Genomic DNA, 17,595 nt, shown 5'->3' with positions numbered 1-17,595 from the left:
AGTAACTAATTCTTATCTCTAACTAGCGACCTCCAATAACATTCCAGGAGTAAGGACTGAAATTCTACAATTAAAAAGCAGTTTGGGAGCAGGTCATAAAAATCTGCCCAGAAGAGGAAAGCCAGGAGATCTCCAGGACTAAGATGGATTTGGAATAAGAGGTAGGCATGTATTTTTCCAAGATTTCCTAAAAAGTAGGAGCGGGCGCACCGCCCCTCTAGAAATAACTTTTTCATAAACGTGTCCTCAGCAAATTGGCCTCGTTTGGCCCGACCCGCCTAGCAAAACCAGGGTTTGCAAAATGGGGAGGGGGGAGAGAGCGATGGGCTACCAACGCACGCGCGCAAACCTGCGCCAATAAACCCAGGGATTTTGGGGGGGGGGCGCTGGAATTCGCTGCGCGCCCCACCGGATTGCTCAGCCCCTTGCGCGAGTGCGTAACGAGGAGAGGTCTGTAATGTTCACCCTGCCCGCTAGAGGGCAGTGGAGACGCGTGGAAGGGAAATCCAGGGGAAGTTCGTAAGCAACAAAAAGCGGTGAGTTTGGTTTTTTTTCCCCCCCCTCTCTGGAGAGTAATATGGGATGCAGCCTCCTAGCCCCGCGTTTGTTTGTTTGTTTTAGCAAAGCAACCCGTAGGATGCCGCGTGGGCTTGGCAGGTAAAAGGTACAGAGACAGACAAAACAAAACAAGCCAGATGTTATTGTTCATTTATTGTCTGCAGGCTTGTGGATTATATATATTTTTTTAATCTGGAAGGTCTCCGGATCGTAAATAAACACTCTTTGGGTTTAGAGTCCTTGTTTTAAACTTCCTGCACCAACGCTGTTGGTGGGAAACCCCATCTTTGGGTAAGGCGCTTCAGAGGGCAGATCCTAAGGGGTGGGTCATAAGAAATGCCCGAGAGGAGACCTGAGTGGTCTCTATGCCATGAGGGAGCCTCCCGAGGGAAGTGGAAGAGGCTTTGGAAAATATGTTTTAAAGACGTTTTTCAGCGTTTTAAAAATTGGCTTTTTACAAAACCGGTCCTGGTTTATTTTCGTCTGTTGTAAATCTCCTTGGGAGCTCTGGTGGCTGGAAAGGGTGGGGGGGGTGAGGAGCCCTTCTTGGCAAGTGAAGCTTGGAAGTAATATTAAAGATAACAAAGCCAAATAGAATTGATTCCCCCCCCCAACATGTAAATTATATTATTGCTCTAATTCTCCAAGGAAGAACTTCTTTATTTTTGCAGCCTGGCAGTTAACAACTGTAGTTCCTTTTATAGTGATGGGAGAGCAGGATGGTGTTCCAAAATGGTGGAGGAGGAATATTCCACGGCCCAGGTTGATGCGAGAAATTCTGTGTGATGTACTAAAAGCCTGTGGTTTCTAACAGTCAGACTGTTTTGTAGTAACTTAAAAGTAATTACTAATTCCCCCACAAAAATTCTGAGTTATTTAAACATTATAATGAGCGATACCAGGGAAGTAGAGTGATAAATTGTAACTTTTAAGTGCTGCTACATTTTTTTTGTTATTTTGTATTGGGTTTGCCTGGATAAATTGTAGCTGCTTACTTTTCAAAATTAATGTTCTCTGCTGGAAAGCAGTAGGGATTAGGAAGTATTTCATTCTCTCAGGCAGCAGAAAAATGCCTTTGGCTGGGCTGAATGCGAAACTAAAAATGGCTGCCAGGATAAGCAGTGGCACAATGCTGGGCTGCCCTGTTCTGAGACTGAGGCTAGTTCTCATTGAGGTGGCGTTTGAATTGCAAGAGAGGGATGGGGAGACTGGAGTGACTGAATTCACCACTAGAACTGCTGGATAGCTCAGGGATTTAAGTATATACCTGGTTGCAGAGCCAGAGGCTGGGGATTTGAGTCCCCACAGGGCCACTTTGAGAGCGGCTGGGCTTGATGAACCATAAAGTCCTTTCCAGTTCTGCCGTTCTAAGATAAGATGAAATAAAACGAGATTAGATAGATTGGTGTGGGGAAGGATTCCAGCGTACCCATCTTCCTGACCCATTAGCATCTTTTGCCTAAGAACTAGTGTTAACTATTTTCTGGGGGAATGTTTGGCAGGCCTTAGGAGAATTAAGTTTTGATTGACAACTCCCATAATCCCCCAGCCATCACTCAGCATTTTGGCAGTTGTAGTCCACAGAATGGGGGGGGGGGAAGGTATCATTTGCCACCTCTAATGCTGACTCCATCTTGCTCCCGAGTGGAGTAGCTTTATTTCTTGGTGGCAGTCTTAGAATAAAAAAAAAAAAACTGTGTCACTGTGGCCAGATATTATTGAGCCACACTCCCCATCATTGCCCATCTTTAGCTATGCAAGCTACAGTGGTGTGTGAAAGTTACAGGCCAGAAACATCCACAGCTGCCCACTCCTGGTGTCTCTTAGTTATGCAGGCAAGCTCTCTGTGAGAAAACAGGATCTCTGCAGATTACCCCCCCCCCCCAAAAAAAGCTCCTTTATACAAATTAGGTTCTTAGTCAAAATGAGAAAGGTCCATTCTCTCCCATGCCTTCAAGGTAAGTGAAAACATTTGTCAGAAATGTAATATCATGAGGAGAAGAAACATCCCCCACAGCTCTTACCCTCTTTTCAGTAGACTCAATTAAAAGCCATCTGTGCCAAAAAAAAGAGTAGTTTTTTATTTTATTTTTATTTTGCCTGTTGCTCTGAGGGCTCTGTCTGGAAAGGAAGACACTGTTGTGAGATGCTCCCGAAAACATCTCCTTCTGTAATTCTGCTGGTGGCACCCTGTTAGGTAGGGAAAATGTTTTGGAGATGATGGCTGCCATGGCAACCAGCAGTGGGGGGGCATTGCAACAGGCCCAGCACCTGTAATGAGGGGAGGGTTTATTCCTTGACGAAATTACCGCTCTCCCCCTCTTGGTGTTCAGGGGGAATTTAAAAGAAATAAATAAAACAAAATAATACTTTGTAGAAAATGAAATCCTGGACGTGGGTGGTAGAGCCGCAATGGACTGGAAATTTAATCCACCGTCTTAAGAAAAGTGAATTAACGCTGCTGTCACCTCTCTGCTGTGGGTTTTGTTTTGTCTTTGTGCAGCTGAAGATTGGTGTTTGCATCTGGTTGCTTGAAGTCTGGGGGAGGAAATGGCCTCTCTTTCCTCAGCCTTCCTGTCATGTTGGTTCACCCAGCCCACGCCTTGTGGGCTGTTGTTTGGGAAAGAGAAGGGCAGATGCCCAGAGATGAAGCCGCGTTTCTTTACATATTGAAAATCTATGTGAGACAATCTACAGTTCAATCCTTGTTTTACAACAATTGACACCTGGTGACCTTCTAGAGGATCCTGTGTTCCAGCTGCCATCAACCTTTAGCGCTTCACCGCTGGAGGCCTTCAAGAGAATATGGGACCAACTTCTGTCAGATCTGCTCTGAATTGGGTTCTTGTATTGAGCCAGGGGGTTGGACTCCCCTTCCAACTCCATTATTTTGTGAGTCAGTAAGGATGATGGAAATTGGTACTCCAAGGCCACCTTAAACATCTGAAAGTTTTCCCACCTAAAATGCTCTTAATACCTGGGGGTAGGAGACTCATTGTAGATAAGGGGGGGAAGCAACTGTTTGTTTAGTTAGTTAGCTAGTTTTGATACCATCCATCTGGCCTTTGGCAGTATAAAAATGAAATAAATGAATAAATAAATGTAGATGGCCGCATGCCAATCTTCTTGAATGTAGATGGTCAAATGTCAATATTCTGTAAGTCTAGTTCAAAAGATAAAATTATCAAGTGATGGCAAAGACCTTTCTCTCTGTCTGAGATGCCCCATCTTTTTGGCCAGATGGGTTTAAAATCTGTAGAAATGGGTTCAGTGAGTTGGAGTGCTGAATTATAGAGCCAGGGGCCAGGAGTCTGAATCCCCAGGGTGCCTCCTGAAAGAAGGGCCAGCTGAGAACACCTCAAATGTGTGTAGCTGAGGCATATTACATGCCCTGTCACCTCTGCAGTCTTGTGCGAGCGATGCCGTCACAGATCGGAACTAGGAGGATGAACAGGAAAATCCCTTCTGAGTACCACAGAAGGAAAACTAGCCAGATTGCAGTACTTTTCTTCCTCTTCCACCTCAGTGTTTCCATCTTCCTGATCCAGCAGCTCTATGATGAGGGAGGATTTCCATGGGTTGCCTGCGATTTTTCATTACTGAGAAGCAGGTGTTCCTAAATGTTGATCCCACTCTGCTTCGGGTGGTGGGCCAGATACAAATCTGATACAGGTTCCCCACTTTTGCTTCCTTTTATTGATGCAAATCTGTTTGGTCTCCCTCCGCTTTGCGAAAAAGAAAAAAAAAAAGGAAAAAGGTGGGTGGGTGGGTGGGTGGGAGGTGTTCAAGCTGTCCTGCCTTGTGTGGAAATCACCCACAACTGTGTGAACTCTTTAGCCCCACACACTTGTAAAAAAGAAGCAGGAAGAAACTGCTGGAAGGCAGGCTGGTCAACGCCTCTTTTACTGCCTTGACTGGCTTCCTTCCTCCCACATCTCTGGTTCCCTTCTGCCTCTCCCACTCTAGGTTTTTGTTTTTTCTCTTTGTTCCTCTGCCCTTATATCATCTCTCCACCCGCATTGTCCACCCACATCCTGGTCTGCCCCCTGACATTTAGAGATCGGTGCGTGGGTTAACTAATACCCCTTCTTCCTGTCTGCCGGTGACTTCTCCTCTGGAGAAATCCCGCTGCAGTGTGCCTTGAGAATCCAGCCCGGGCTTTCCCTCTTCCGTACAGCTGTACAGTCCGCTGGTTGCTGGCACCTTATTTATTTAATGTCTGAGTAATACCCGTTGTCTGGAGCACACCTAGGGGTAAGCCAGCCCCACTTCTCTTCCAGGCAGGAGTTTCCGCTCCTCCTTGCTCATACTAAACACGGTGAGTTTTGTTTCTTACGCTGCATGGATCTGTGTTTTGGAAAACCAGTTCTGTTCTTCTAAACTTTGGTGGGTGCCAGTTCTTTTTACACTTGTTGTTGCAAATGTGCCTTTGAAGCAGTTCTCAGTTTTGGTTTTGGTTTGGTTTGTTTATCTTTTAAAAATATCCTTCAGCATACTTGCAGATTCTTAAAATCTGGAAGTTATTTACAAAGAGAGAGAGAGAGAGAGAGAGAGAGACGTTCTTTACAGACCTGTTGCCTTACTCCCCGTTTGGAGAGGGAAAAATTGTGTGTTGCATGACTGTGCCAGACAAGTGCTCTTTGAAGCTAGTTCACTAGAACTAGTTCAGAGTCAAGTGAGTTCAGGTTTGTATTTTGGCGGGAATGTGGATCCGAATCCTGCTTTTTAGAGAGAGAAAGGCATCGTGGGTTGCTCCTGACTACTCCGGGTTCAGTGGTATTCTGTAAACTTCAGCTGACTCTGAGAAATCTCTGTTTGTTTTGTTTTTCCCTGAAGGGATATACAAAGGCTTAGGTGTTATCCTTGCTTTAGTCCAAGCCAACCTCCCAGATTTGAAAGGTTTTCTCCTGCAAACTAACCTGTGGTTCTTCCCTATCCATCTTCTGAAACAGCACTGGTTGCTGTTTTTATTTTCCTCTAGTGCCCCAGAGTGCAGTGACATCTAGAACATTGTGGGAATATAAAATTGTCACAATTCGAAATCAGGTGTAATGGAAAGGAGGGTGCAGTGCATGAGCAGGTACAAACCGTAGACTGTTACTGCCAGACACCTGGGTCAATGGACCAGTCCTGTAATAGCCATGCCTTTTTAAAGTGTTGAAGGAAAGCGTCCAAGAAAGGAGATAAATGATCATTCCTTGAGCTGCCATGTTTGAAGTGTTGGACTGGGCTGCAAGAGGGCCGGGGAATTTTAATTGAATGATTTTGGGCCACTCACTTCCTTTGGTCTCACCTACTTCACAGGGTTGTTTTGAAGATAAAATGGAGAGAACGGGAAGCCCGAGGATGGTACCGTGAGCTCGTTGGAAGAAAGGTAAGATATAAATGTAACGAGCAATACCAACTCAAATGTGCCAGTTTAAAAAGTCTGTTGTGAAGGAATATGAATACTTAACAAAACCAACCAACCCTGTAATGAACTGTATTCACATTTTGCCATCTTGGATTTATAGTATATATTTATTGGTTTAACTGTTTTTAAATGTGTAATGCCGCCCAGAGTAGACCGTTGGTCTAGATGGGCGGGGTAGAAGTCCAATAAAATAAATAAAACTTTCTTGTTTATTTTTCCTCAAGATCTCCCACAGTCCTCAAGCTAGAAGACACAGTCTGTTCTTCCCATTTAGCATCACAAGACTAGATTAAAGTTAAACATAATTGATTAAACATGTCATTGGCCCAACCTCATCCAGTGAGTGCTATGTTTGAGCGAGGATTAGAAGCTAGAGATGGGCACACACCGCTGGTTTTTGGCGATTCGTGCTGGTTCGTTTAGAGGCTGAAAAGGTGTTTGGCGCTTACCAGCCCCGCCTCTTCCAGCAGGCGGCCGCTAAACGAACCTGCATGAATCATCGAACTGACAGTTTGTGCCCATCGCTTTTAGAAGTTATTTCTCTGTCTAAGAAATGTTTGAGGAGTTTGAGAAGGTCCTGTACGCAGTGTAGAAGGAAGGATCGCACAGAGCTGCCTACAGGCCCTCTAGAGAAAGAAAACCTGAGTTTTCCAGCCTCTTCATTTCTTTTGATTAGAGACACAGTCACAGTGGTTGTAGATAATACTATGGGCTATAGAAAGATTTTAGTTCACTAATATTTATGGTTTACTGTATCAACTATAATTGTCTCCTCACCTGCTGGCAAGAATGTGCCCTTGTTCAGGGTTTGCACCATTCAGCCATACTCTCTGTCCCTTTCAGTCTTTTTATTCACATTGTCTAACAAATTTAGACCCCAAAGATCTATTTAGAAATATGCCCTTAGAGTGTTGCCCCTTCCCGCAACACTATTATCTCCTTTGCTATACATGGTTTAGCATTTAGCGGTGCCCTTATTTACATTCCAGAGATTATTCCCATCCCCATCATGCTTCTCCCTTTACGGAGCACTCCAGGAATTGACCCACCCTCCAAATTCAAATGGGAGGATTTTTCTTCTGCATATGTGCCAGCTGTCATTTGCATATTTCAGCACCCAGAGACACCTAACTGTGCGATAAATCAGAAAATGCCAAGTTCAGGCTCACTAAATTAAAAATATATTGCTCGGGAGAAAAATAGCATTTGTTTTTTTGGGGGCTACAAATCTCACAGGATCCCCATCCAGCACAACCATGCCAATTAGGAGATTCTGGGATATTTCATTAAAAAAGAGAAGCACCCCAATGTCTACCTGAACAAGAGTCTTGTCTTGTTTACTGCAAATGATCTTGTGCCGTTGTCATTCATGATGAGGGCCTGGCATTCAGTTCATATTCAGATGCACTCTGTCCTTTCCTAGTTTGATGGGATGGAGTTATGTCAGGTATTGTGGAGTGGGTGAATCTGTCTCGCTGGGGTGAGCACTCTGGAAGTCTCGGCATAGACAAAGGAGTACGTTTTGTTTGTGTGCAATGTAGAAATAAGCGCCCACACACCTCTTCCAGCCTCAGCATCAAGGGAGGAAACAGCTGTGCCAAACCTCCCTCCCTCCGTTGAGCTGTTTGTACTTTAGTCCTCGATTATTCACCGTTTTCCGACAGCTTGGTATCCCTTTAACTCTGGCTTAGCAACGCCACCATTGGAGGGGCTTGCCGTTCGGCAGAGGCCTCTTTAACGGGACACCTTCGCTTTCTCCGTGCCCTTCTGTTTCCAGGGATGCAGAACTCAGTGTCACCCTCTTATCTTTGCTTCTCGTCCTTTGCTGCCGCCTCGTCATAGCAACGAAGGGGCTGTTTGTCCAGGTTGCCACGGTTTCCTCCACCTAATCAGGCTTGGCCGGCTATAGTAGCCGAAAGCCAGCCGGCTGGATGGCGGTAAAACCAGGCCCGGAACCTGCTTGTCATGGAGCCCTCCTCCCTCTGGTCCAAAGAGACAGAGCTCATTTAAAAATGCTTTGACTGGGACCATGAGTGGGGGCCTCTGGAGGCTTTGTTTTTGCTTAGTTCAATCATTTGGGCTTTTAATTTTGTTTTAATAGTGTGTTTCTGCAACCCTGGGTTTATTAGATGACTTCTTCCAAGGAGCCCCGAGTGCGATGCCAGTTTTCAGGTTTTTGAAAAATAACACTTGTCTACCACCCGCCGATAGAAGTGAAGGGTATCTTGATAGTTTCTTCTTACTTCCCATTAATAGAACAATCTACTGTCAAATGAAGCGCTGCTGATGTGGTGAAAAATTAAAGCTGTGAGGATTAATTGAATCAAGTAATAGTCCCCAGGCTGCGACAGGGTCGTGCTGTGAAAGATTAATTTGAATTATGAAGGATGCCTGGGGTGTCCCGCCTTTCCAAGTATCTCTGTAACAGGGGAAACCATTGTCCTCTGCCTGTTTGTGATTTGCTGCTCAAGGTAATGGAAGTGCGTGGATCGGGGCTCTCTGGGCTGTTCCACTTAGTATCCTGCATAACTTTTCACAGGGCCCTGTTTCTGAGTAGATGTGTATAGACTCAAGCTGTATTGTCTCTACCGCTATTGAATTTACTAATATGAAATCCTAATTCTTCCCATAGCAAGAATGAGAAACCAAACAATGTTTTTTTTCCCTTGTCTGTGAGATGGTAACAATGGTATATTTTTTTTGAGAGCGGTGTCTGTGAGAGGTTTTCTGTTTGCGAGGATGGTTTTGCACAGATAGATTAGGTAAACTGCGATAGCCCAACACTTAGAAGGCTTGGGTGGGCCATTTGTATGTTTTTGATGATCCTTCTGGGCAGAAGTGCTGAATTCTCTAGGGCAGGGGCTCCCCACCGTGGGTCACCCCCAATGTTCTTGCGCTGCCACTCCCAGAAACCCCAGCCCACACAGCTGGTGGCGAAGGCTTCTGGGAATTGCAGTCCAAGAACCACCAGGGCGACCCAAGGTTAAGAACCACTAATCCGGGGCTGTCCTGATCGTTCTTTCTAGGTTGATGGAGCCCGGGCTATTCATGACGTGACCCCAGAATATTTGAGAGGGATGTCAACGAGTGTCCCTTCAGGCCTGTGCGGAGGAGCACAAATCTTGGATAAGCAGAGGGGGGGGGGGACTTCAGAAGCACATGGCTTCTCAGGCCTGGAGGATTGTGGCCATTTAGGTGAGCTTGAATGAACTGGCTTGAACGGCCCCATTCTCTTGCCTCTATAAGCCACCTGGATTGAGCTCCATCCTGTCTCTTTGCTTCTCCCCACTCCACCCCACCCAAACTGGGGAAATGAAATCGGAATGACCGAGCAGTCAGAAAGCCTCTGCTCCGCAAATATTTGGGTCACATGAAGGAAGCTTTTTGAGAGCTAAAGCTGCACCGAAGCGGTGCCAAGTTCAACAGGTTAAAGAAACGCAGTGATGTCATCTGCCCCGGTTTGGCGTGCGCTGTTGAGGGTCAAGCCGGGCAATGGACGCCGGCCAGCATTCTCACCTTCCCCTTCCCTGAAGGGCAGGAAACTTCCCACATTCTAGGCTACACGATGGGAGCTTTTGCAAGCAGCAAGGTGGAGAACCTTAGTGCCTTGTTTGTCTACTGCTGTTATCAAAAGGCACGCACAACATTCAATGACAAACCCGTGGGATCAAAGGGGGATTGCAGAGCAGGTTAATTCATTGTAATCAATTCCGTAAGTCTCTCCATAGGTCAGTATGGGGCGCCAGAGGAGAAGCAACCTCGTCATTTGAGTCCACAGATTCTATAAAGGGGTGCCAGGTTTTGTTAAGCTGTGCTGTCACCAATTTCTCACAGATGCCAGACCTTGAGCAGACAGGTTTTCCATAAGTCTTAAATATCAGATGTGGGTCTACCAATGGGAATATGGTGATAACCAGCATGCCCTTCCATTGATCCGTAGTCACTAGCCCAGGGTGAGCACATTTTCCCCCTCAATAGAAAATGAAAACCTCGGTGCCCAATTCTGAACCTCAGCTTGTGACTGCAGGGCGTCACAAGCTGAGGTTCAGAATTGAGCCAGCTAAAGGAAACCCATCCCTTAGCTGGCTCCTCTTAACGGCCAGCTGGGAATTGTGTGGCACACCTTGTAAGAAATACTTCCAAGTGAAAAATTGGCGTGGAAGTCTTACTGTGGATGGTGATGTTGTTTATCTGCACACTCCTTCATCCTATTGGGAATGCGGCTGGCCGCGAGATAAGCCTGCGCGTTTTCTGACCCGGGCTTCCCTCTGCTGAGAAAGAGCCAAGGGCCAGCTTGTTGTTTTACAACTACGGCTCCGGTGGGAAAACTGAAGCCGTCAGAAACAGACAGCAAGGGCAGGCTCGGCAATCACAGTGTCACGGCTCTGGAGAAACTGGTGCTTGTAAGAATTCTTTGTAGTGTGTGTGTGTTTTTCCCCCCCACCCCTCCTCTCTGGTTTTCAGAGAAAGAGAGCAACCTGCTTTTTAAACATGCCAAGGACGATGGATGCTTCGTGCTTCCTTTTTTGTTTGTTTGTCTTTACAGAGAAGAGCCGGCCGCCTTGTGCAAATGTCCCTCTGTGTCTCTCTCCCTGTAAGTGTTGCTCCCAACAAAGTCAAATATTGAACATAGGGAGGGTTTATTTTTCCGGCCGCTGCGCTCTCTCGGGGGCACCAACCTCACTTGCTGTTGGGTTGGGGCTTCACAATAACCTTCCCATCAAAATTCCTTGGAGGGCCTGGGTGGTCATAGTGGTCAACTCTCATAGACACGGGCCATCAGTTCTTGGACTCTTGTGTACAATTTTTCTGCACTCTCCATGAAGGGGTTGTGCTTAGCCTGAAGAAGTGGAGGTGTTTTTTTTTCCACGAAAGTTTGAGATTAGTTTGATTTTAAAAAGTATCAGCCACTCTTACATTTGTGTAATCTTTGGGGCCCGCACAGCCTTTTCCTTGTTCCTTCTTGACATCTGTTTGTTAGTCTTCTTTTAAGTTTCCTGGCTTCCCCCCCTCCTTTGGGTGATGTAACCGTTGGGTAGTTGATTCCCCCAGCCACCCACAAATGTCTGATACTGGTACCTAAATCTTACTTGATAGCAGCTTGGAAGCTTATGTGGATCTTTGCCACTGCTGCAAGGTGTTTGTGGTGAGACACCCCAGATTATAATTTAGCTGCTACGTGACAGCTTCTAAACTAGCTTCAAGGGGAGCCCCACAGAGTACGTGTTACAGTAGTCCAGTCTTGTGGCTGCCAGGGCATAGATTGGCCTAGTCAGGCTAGCAGGTCAGAATGGGAGGCAAGCTATGAGCCAAATACCTGCATGACCACCAAGCTGCTCGAATTTTCTAAGGGCAAGTCGGCATTGCTCTGTCTGACCTGCCTTACAGTGTTGTTGTGCGATGATGGGGCACTGACAGCTTTGCCCAATCCCGACTTATTAACAAATCCATCAACATGTTTTTCTTGCGCTTTGTATCAAAGTTGAGTCTGTGAATGTGAGAAGGGGTGTTTTTTGCAACTACAGAAATACAAATTAATTGTTCTCTTTTTTTAATAAAGGGTGTAGATTTCAAGTCCAAGGACAGTTGTGTGTTTTTGTCTCTGAGAAGTGTTCTAGTTATTTGTTTGCAACAATATAAAAATATCAATTGAAACAAAACTAATCCTCTTCATTGCAGATTTGATGCTGTTTACTTAACTAATGCGGTCCAGCAGAATGGCCGATACTATTTTTGGCAACGGGAATGACCAGTGGGTGTGTCCGAATGACAGGCAGCTGGCCCTCCGAGCCAAGTAAGCTTCCGTTTTTTAAAAATTTGATTTATATGCCATTTTCCGCCAAAACCGGGGCTAAAGGCAGCTCTCAGCGAAAGCAATTTTAAAAATGTACAAAATAAAAAACAGAAAGTTATATTGTGACGATGCAGCTAAAGACAGAGGAAAGAGTGACAGAATTGAGCATGTTTAGCCTTGAGAAAAGAAGACTGAGGGGAGATAGGAGAGCACTTTTCAAATGCTTGAATGGTAGTCCTACAGAGGAGGGTCAGGATCTGTTCTTAATCGTCCCGGAGTACAAGACACGTACAAGTGGGCTCAAGCTACAGGAAGCCTGATTATCAGAAAAAACTATTGAATGGTTAGAGTAGTACGTTAATGGAACCAATGACCTCCAATGACTTGGATTCCTGCTCTGAGAAGGGGGGGTTGGACTAGATGGCCTTAGAGGCCCCCTTCCGACTCCATCGTTTATTTATTTATTTATTTATTTATTTTATTTCTATCCCGCCTATCTGATCATATTAGACCACTCTAGGCGGCTATCAAAAAATGAGCAATCGTTCCATGATTCTGTAAACAAGTGAGAGTATTAAAACACAGCAGAATTGAATTAAATTGGGGAAAGGCTTGATTAAAAAGCTACTTCACTGTAATGAGGTATCTCTAAGTTCTTTATTTATTTTGAGAGTGCAGGCTTATACGAACCAGGAATTTTAAATTCCCCATGGTGCATCTGGGAAATTCTTTATTTTGTTTCGGATGCAGGTGCTTCATTCTTAATTTCAGACTTTAAAAATAAGGAAGATTATATTTGGGAGTGCAAAACAGAGGTCAGGATCTGTTGAAATGCCTATTTTTTTTCTAGACTGTTGACTCAAGAGGCAAGTCATGAGACAAAAATGAGGGATGGGAGAAAATCTATCCCGGTTATAATTTATGTCTGCCCAGCTGGTCTACATGACCCCTTTCTAACAGGAGCCGGAACATACGTCTCTCTTGCCCTTTTGTTATCTCCTTCTTGGGTGGAAATTAAATTGGATTAGGGGGGAGGAGGTGTGGGCCTGGAAAAAAGAGGAGTGAAATATTGACATGAGCCACCAGCTCAGGTCGTATTGCATGGTGGAGCTGTCTCATCTTCCGGAAGGTTGCCAACTTCGAAATTAAAAATTAGATGACTTGGATTCTTTCCCTTCTCCCATCACAAAAATCAAAACCTTCCTCTCTGAATTGTTTTGTCTGTCCACCTTATGGGCGGTCATTTATTGTTGGGGTAATCTGGATGAGTGCAATATTTTATGCGTTTGGATCCCAACCCTAATGCCTCTCAAATCTCAGCTGTGACAGGAAATCCATTCTGGTCTACAATATAGATTTTCTTGTTTCGAACCCTTCAGTTGGGCTGGTCAAGATTTTATGCTGGCAAAGGCAAAGGAGAAGCAAGCCTTCCCTACCCTCCCGATATATATGTTTTCATTCTGAACAATTTCTTCCTCTCTTTAATAAAATGTTGATATCCGGCCCTGGGCTCCAGGCAGCAAAACAACATGAAACCATTTAAAAATGGCTTTAAAATCCTGTATCAAATTCCCGCATCTTTGAAAGAGCCACAGAGCTTCACTCCAGAGTTGTCCTCTCTTCATTTTCTTTGCAGGCTTCAGACTGGCTGGTCCGTGCATACGTTCCAAACTGACAGACAGAGGAGAACGCAGGCCCTGGATTCGAAGGAGATGGAGGTCATTTTGGAGGTCATCCGTAGGGCGGAGAAGCTAGACCATGTGGAGCAGCAAAGGATAGGGTACAGTTCCCCCACGTTTATGAATTTCTGAAGATTTCTTAATACTTTGCAGTTCTTCCTGATTTCATCTTCTCTCTTCCTCCCTCTGGTGGACTGGTTCAGCAAAGAGTCAAGCTGGAGCAAACCCCAAACGGTGGTCACTGCAGAGCTTGGAATAAATCTTCCAGGATGCACACATTGCGTGAATGCAGTTACTGCCCCCCTCCCCCATTGTCACTTTCCTATGGTAGACTGTTGCCAAACATGGAGGTTCATTTCACCTGTATCACGGTTACATTTGGCCTTGGTATCTAAAATCTGCCAAACTCCTAATTACATGATAGGAAAAAAATATCTAGCAGACGGACGGCCCTCTCTTCTCTTTCTGTCACATTCCCTTTACCCACAAAGCAGAGCTTGGCAACGTGGCTGGAGAATTCCTGCAACTGTATCTAAAAAAGTAACACACGCACGCTGTGCGCGCACTGTGTTCACAAGTAAGCAGATGTGGGGCTCTGATCCGGATCAGGTCCATCAGAGGTAGATAAGGGGGACTGAAACAACCTCCTCCAGGGCTTGTCTCTGAAATCCCTTCCCCCCCCCAAAAAAAGCAGGGAGGACCCTCAGTTCTAATGGAGCCTTTGATTTAGCCCTCTCCTCTGTGGGGTTTGTGTGGGTAGTTTTCAAAAAACAAGGGATGGGGTGAAAAATGGGATAAGACGGCTTGCAGCCCACAAGCTTCGTTTGCACCCCCCAAACTCCATTTCTGTCCCTCTGTGCTCCGGCGGCTGCTTTTGCCACCACCTGCCTTCTGCTCCCTGAGGAAGGCACACCTTGTTACCTGTTGGCATCATGTTCTCAGTAGGATGTGAGGGGTGCAGTTTTCCTGACCAGCGGGCGCGCACTCTCTTGCAGCCCTATTTAGCTATTTTTTTATTTTTTTTTTTGGCAGCGGCTCCAGAAATGGGGATGGCCTGAGTAGCCGCAGCAGGAAGGGGCCCCATCCCCAGGTAGATTTGGGGAGTGGGAGTGGTGCCTCTTCCCAATTTAAATTTCCCTTATCCATGCGCACTACTCCCAACCTAAGCAACTTTTCTGGATGCTTCCCTGTCAGCTGAGTGTGTGCCTTGTTGGTTGGTTGAACTGCAGCAGCCCGGAAGGTGGTTCCCACAGAAGCCAAAGCTTCCTTAGCTCAGTTCTAGGAGGTCTGTTGTTACAAGAAGTAAATTATATTCCGCTCAGCTTGTTGCTGCAGGGAGCAATACCCCCCAAATAACCCTTTTCCTGTTGATGCGTCCCTTCTCTGTTATGGCCCTGCATTCTCCTGGGAAATTGCTTTTCCGCCTTGGGCAACGAACCAGCTTAGATCTCTCTAGCTGGCAGATTACATTGGAATAGTTTTTTTACCTGGGTTTCTTAGGTCTGTGGCATCATTGCTTCACTAACTCCATCTCTTATGCGATGATGCTATTATGTCTTCTTCTGAATTGTGGTCCCTTGTGAATTTTGAAATCTTCTCAGGCCCTGCGGTGTTCAAACAAGGGAAAGTAACTGGGGAAAACCCGGGAGGTTTGTTTTGCCTTAGGCAAGGTGAAACAGAAGGGTTATACGCTCCCAGGTTGTGTTCAAAGCTGCCATGGGTGCCTGGCTGTTGATGGTTTTATACTGAATTAAATTAAATTAGGTCCACAAGAGAAGCAACATCCACTTGAACGCAAGGTCCGTGATGTCTAGGACATGGGTGCAGGGCGGATGAAAATCAATTTTAAAAAAAAATCAAATTAATTTAAATCACGATTGATTTAAATTGTCAAAAATTTCCGATTTTTAAAAAAATCAAATCATGCTTTAAATCGGTTTGATTTGCATCAGATCCACCCTGCATATATGTCTGTGTTGGGATATGGGGTGAATATTAGAGAACAGCTTGAAGAGAGAGGGAACAAGACAATGCATCTCTACATGTCTTAGGGGCATGAAGCATAATTCCTAAATTCCTCCTCAGTTTTTGTGGAGGTCAGCATGCTTGGCAGATGGGAGGAGCATTCTCAGTTCCCAGAGTCTGACCGGGTCAGAGTGCTGGGGGGGGGTACTGATTCGAGCGCCTTAGATCCGCATGTAGCATGTGGATCGTATTCTGCCCACCCTTCCAATGCTGCTTGCCAACGGTTAAAAACCCAATGCAGCTAAAAGCCACAGCAAGGTATAGTAGTACACCGGTTAAGTGCGTTACCGTATTTAAAAAACCATGGGGGTTAAAAGGATCATTGGAAAGTTAGGAAATGGACATGGAGGAGGTTGGAGGGTTCAGACGTCCACCACGTGTACGAGACAGAACGATTGTTTTGAAATAAATCAGGGTGGCTCCTGGCTTGGGATCCTGCTGTGATGGGGACTCTCTCTGCCTTGCAGGCGTCTGGTGGAGCGGCTGGAGAATATGCGGAAGAATGTGATGGGCAATGGTTCATCTCAGTGCCTGCTTTGCGGGGAAGCCCTGGGCCTGCTCAGGAGCACGGCCGTCTTTTGCCAAGACTGCAGAAAGGTGAGCGTTGGTCATGACGTCATTCTCTTCAGTCCAGGTTCATTGCTTCTACTCGTACCTCGCAGCTGCTCTCGAGAGTCTTGGGCAGAAAGGAGCAGGGAAAGCTTCCTTTTCAGGGGGGATCACAGATCCTGAAATGTCGCAGCCGTGTGGGAGTGTTTCTAGGAGTGGAGAAAAGTAGCTTTTCCAAATTCCTGAAATCAAGGTCTCCTCACCTCCATCCTGGGTTTACAATGTTGTCTTTCTCATGGCCTTTTCCATCTGTTTCTGTTTGCCTGTCTGTACAGTGGGTATAAAATTGGCCCCTGCCACACCGACCTTCAGAACAAACAAAGGCAGCCCTCCTACCTTTGGGGGTCAGGAGGATTGTTTCCTTGCCTGCTTTTGACATTGATCTTGAAGTTGTGTTAAGAACTTTGCAAAGAAAATGCAAGTGACACGTTCTGAAGAATATAAGTAAGTGTGTGCCACGTAATAGCGAACAGTTTAATAGGTGCTTCTCTTTTGAGTAGAAATTCAGCAGAGCCCCCCCCCCCCAAGTTCTGCATAAAGCAATTTGCAGTCACCCCTTCAGTAACCCTGCAAGCTTGGTTTGACACGGCTATAATTTTATTTTTTATTTTTTTTACAAAGTCCATCTTTTCCTGAATGACCTTGCTCTGTTGCCTCCCCACTGGGGGACTCCATTTAGTTTGCTGTCCGCAAGACTCCTTCATGCTCCACGGCACGAGCAAAACGTTTTAGAGCTTTTAAATCACCGAGGGAGCCGACTTGAAATTGACAGCTCAGTGCAGTACTTACTTTTTATTTTATTTTTCCCCAACAACAACAAGCCCCTTGCAGGATGGGTTTCAGAGAGAAAAGGATTAAGAAGAAGAGAAAAGAAGAAAGTTTTTGTTTGCAGTCTGGTGCGGCAGGTGATCAGTGTCGCTGATGGAGTTGCCCACCTCATTTGCTCACCGTGTTTCAATTCCCCTTGTGAGAAATGTTGACCGGGTGCTGTGGGGTAGGAGAGATGGTGAGGGAATAAGAGAGGAGACTGTAGCAGTGTGATGTTGTGCTAGTTGGTGAAAACTGTGGATTAGTACGGTGTACATTGGTGGTTTTGAACTACAGCTTCCAGAATTTTGGGAGTTGTCCAAAAACCCAAATCTGTACATTTCTGCTGCTAATCTGAGAGAGGCTGCTGCCTGTAAGCGGTGGATGATTGGAAGGTGGGCGCACTAGTGGCACCCTTACCCCAATGGTCCTTCCCTGGTAATTGGCCTCCACTGTCTTGCATGGATCTTTGTGTAACTTTTCAGGTTATGGCGGACTCAGTTCCATTGTCAGGATGAGCAGCTTGGCCGTTGTCGGCTATCAGTTGGCTTCTTCATGAGGAGGGAGCCGAAGGCAGGGGGGCATCATCTTGTGCTTCCTTCAGGCAGCAAAATGTGGGTCCCCATTCAGTCCTGAAGGTTCATCTCAAGAACCCCCCCCCCGATACCACAAGCTCCTCTCTTCTACTCTGCCTTTATCCAGAGCAGGGC

The 17,595-nt window shown here is 45.8% G+C and overlaps 1 protein-coding gene across 1 annotated transcript in view; it reads left to right on the top strand.

Annotated features, from left to right (window-relative positions):
• Positions 1 to 714: 714 nt before the first annotated feature.
• Positions 715 to 17,595, top strand: part of RPH3AL (rabphilin 3A like (without C2 domains)) — a 44,402-nt gene continuing 27,521 nt past the window's right edge. Inside the window, exons 1-5 of the mRNA XM_020809053.3 lie at positions 715 to 4,876; positions 5,863 to 5,932; positions 11,651 to 11,765; positions 13,402 to 13,545; positions 15,937 to 16,066. Of these exons, the coding sequence (XP_020664712.3) occupies positions 11,674 to 11,765; positions 13,402 to 13,545; positions 15,937 to 16,066 (366 nt within the window). The 5' untranslated portion in view covers positions 715 to 4,876; positions 5,863 to 5,932; positions 11,651 to 11,673. The remainder of the gene's footprint in view (positions 4,877 to 5,862; positions 5,933 to 11,650; positions 11,766 to 13,401; positions 13,546 to 15,936; positions 16,067 to 17,595) is intronic.

Source organism: Pogona vitticeps, chromosome 7 (assembly GCF_051106095.1).
Source record: "Pogona vitticeps strain Pit_001003342236 chromosome 7, PviZW2.1, whole genome shotgun sequence".
NCBI lineage: Eukaryota > Metazoa > Chordata > Lepidosauria > Squamata > Agamidae > Pogona > Pogona vitticeps.
The sequence above is the reverse complement of the archived record's forward strand: the minus strand, read 5'-3'. Positions and strand labels throughout refer to the sequence as shown.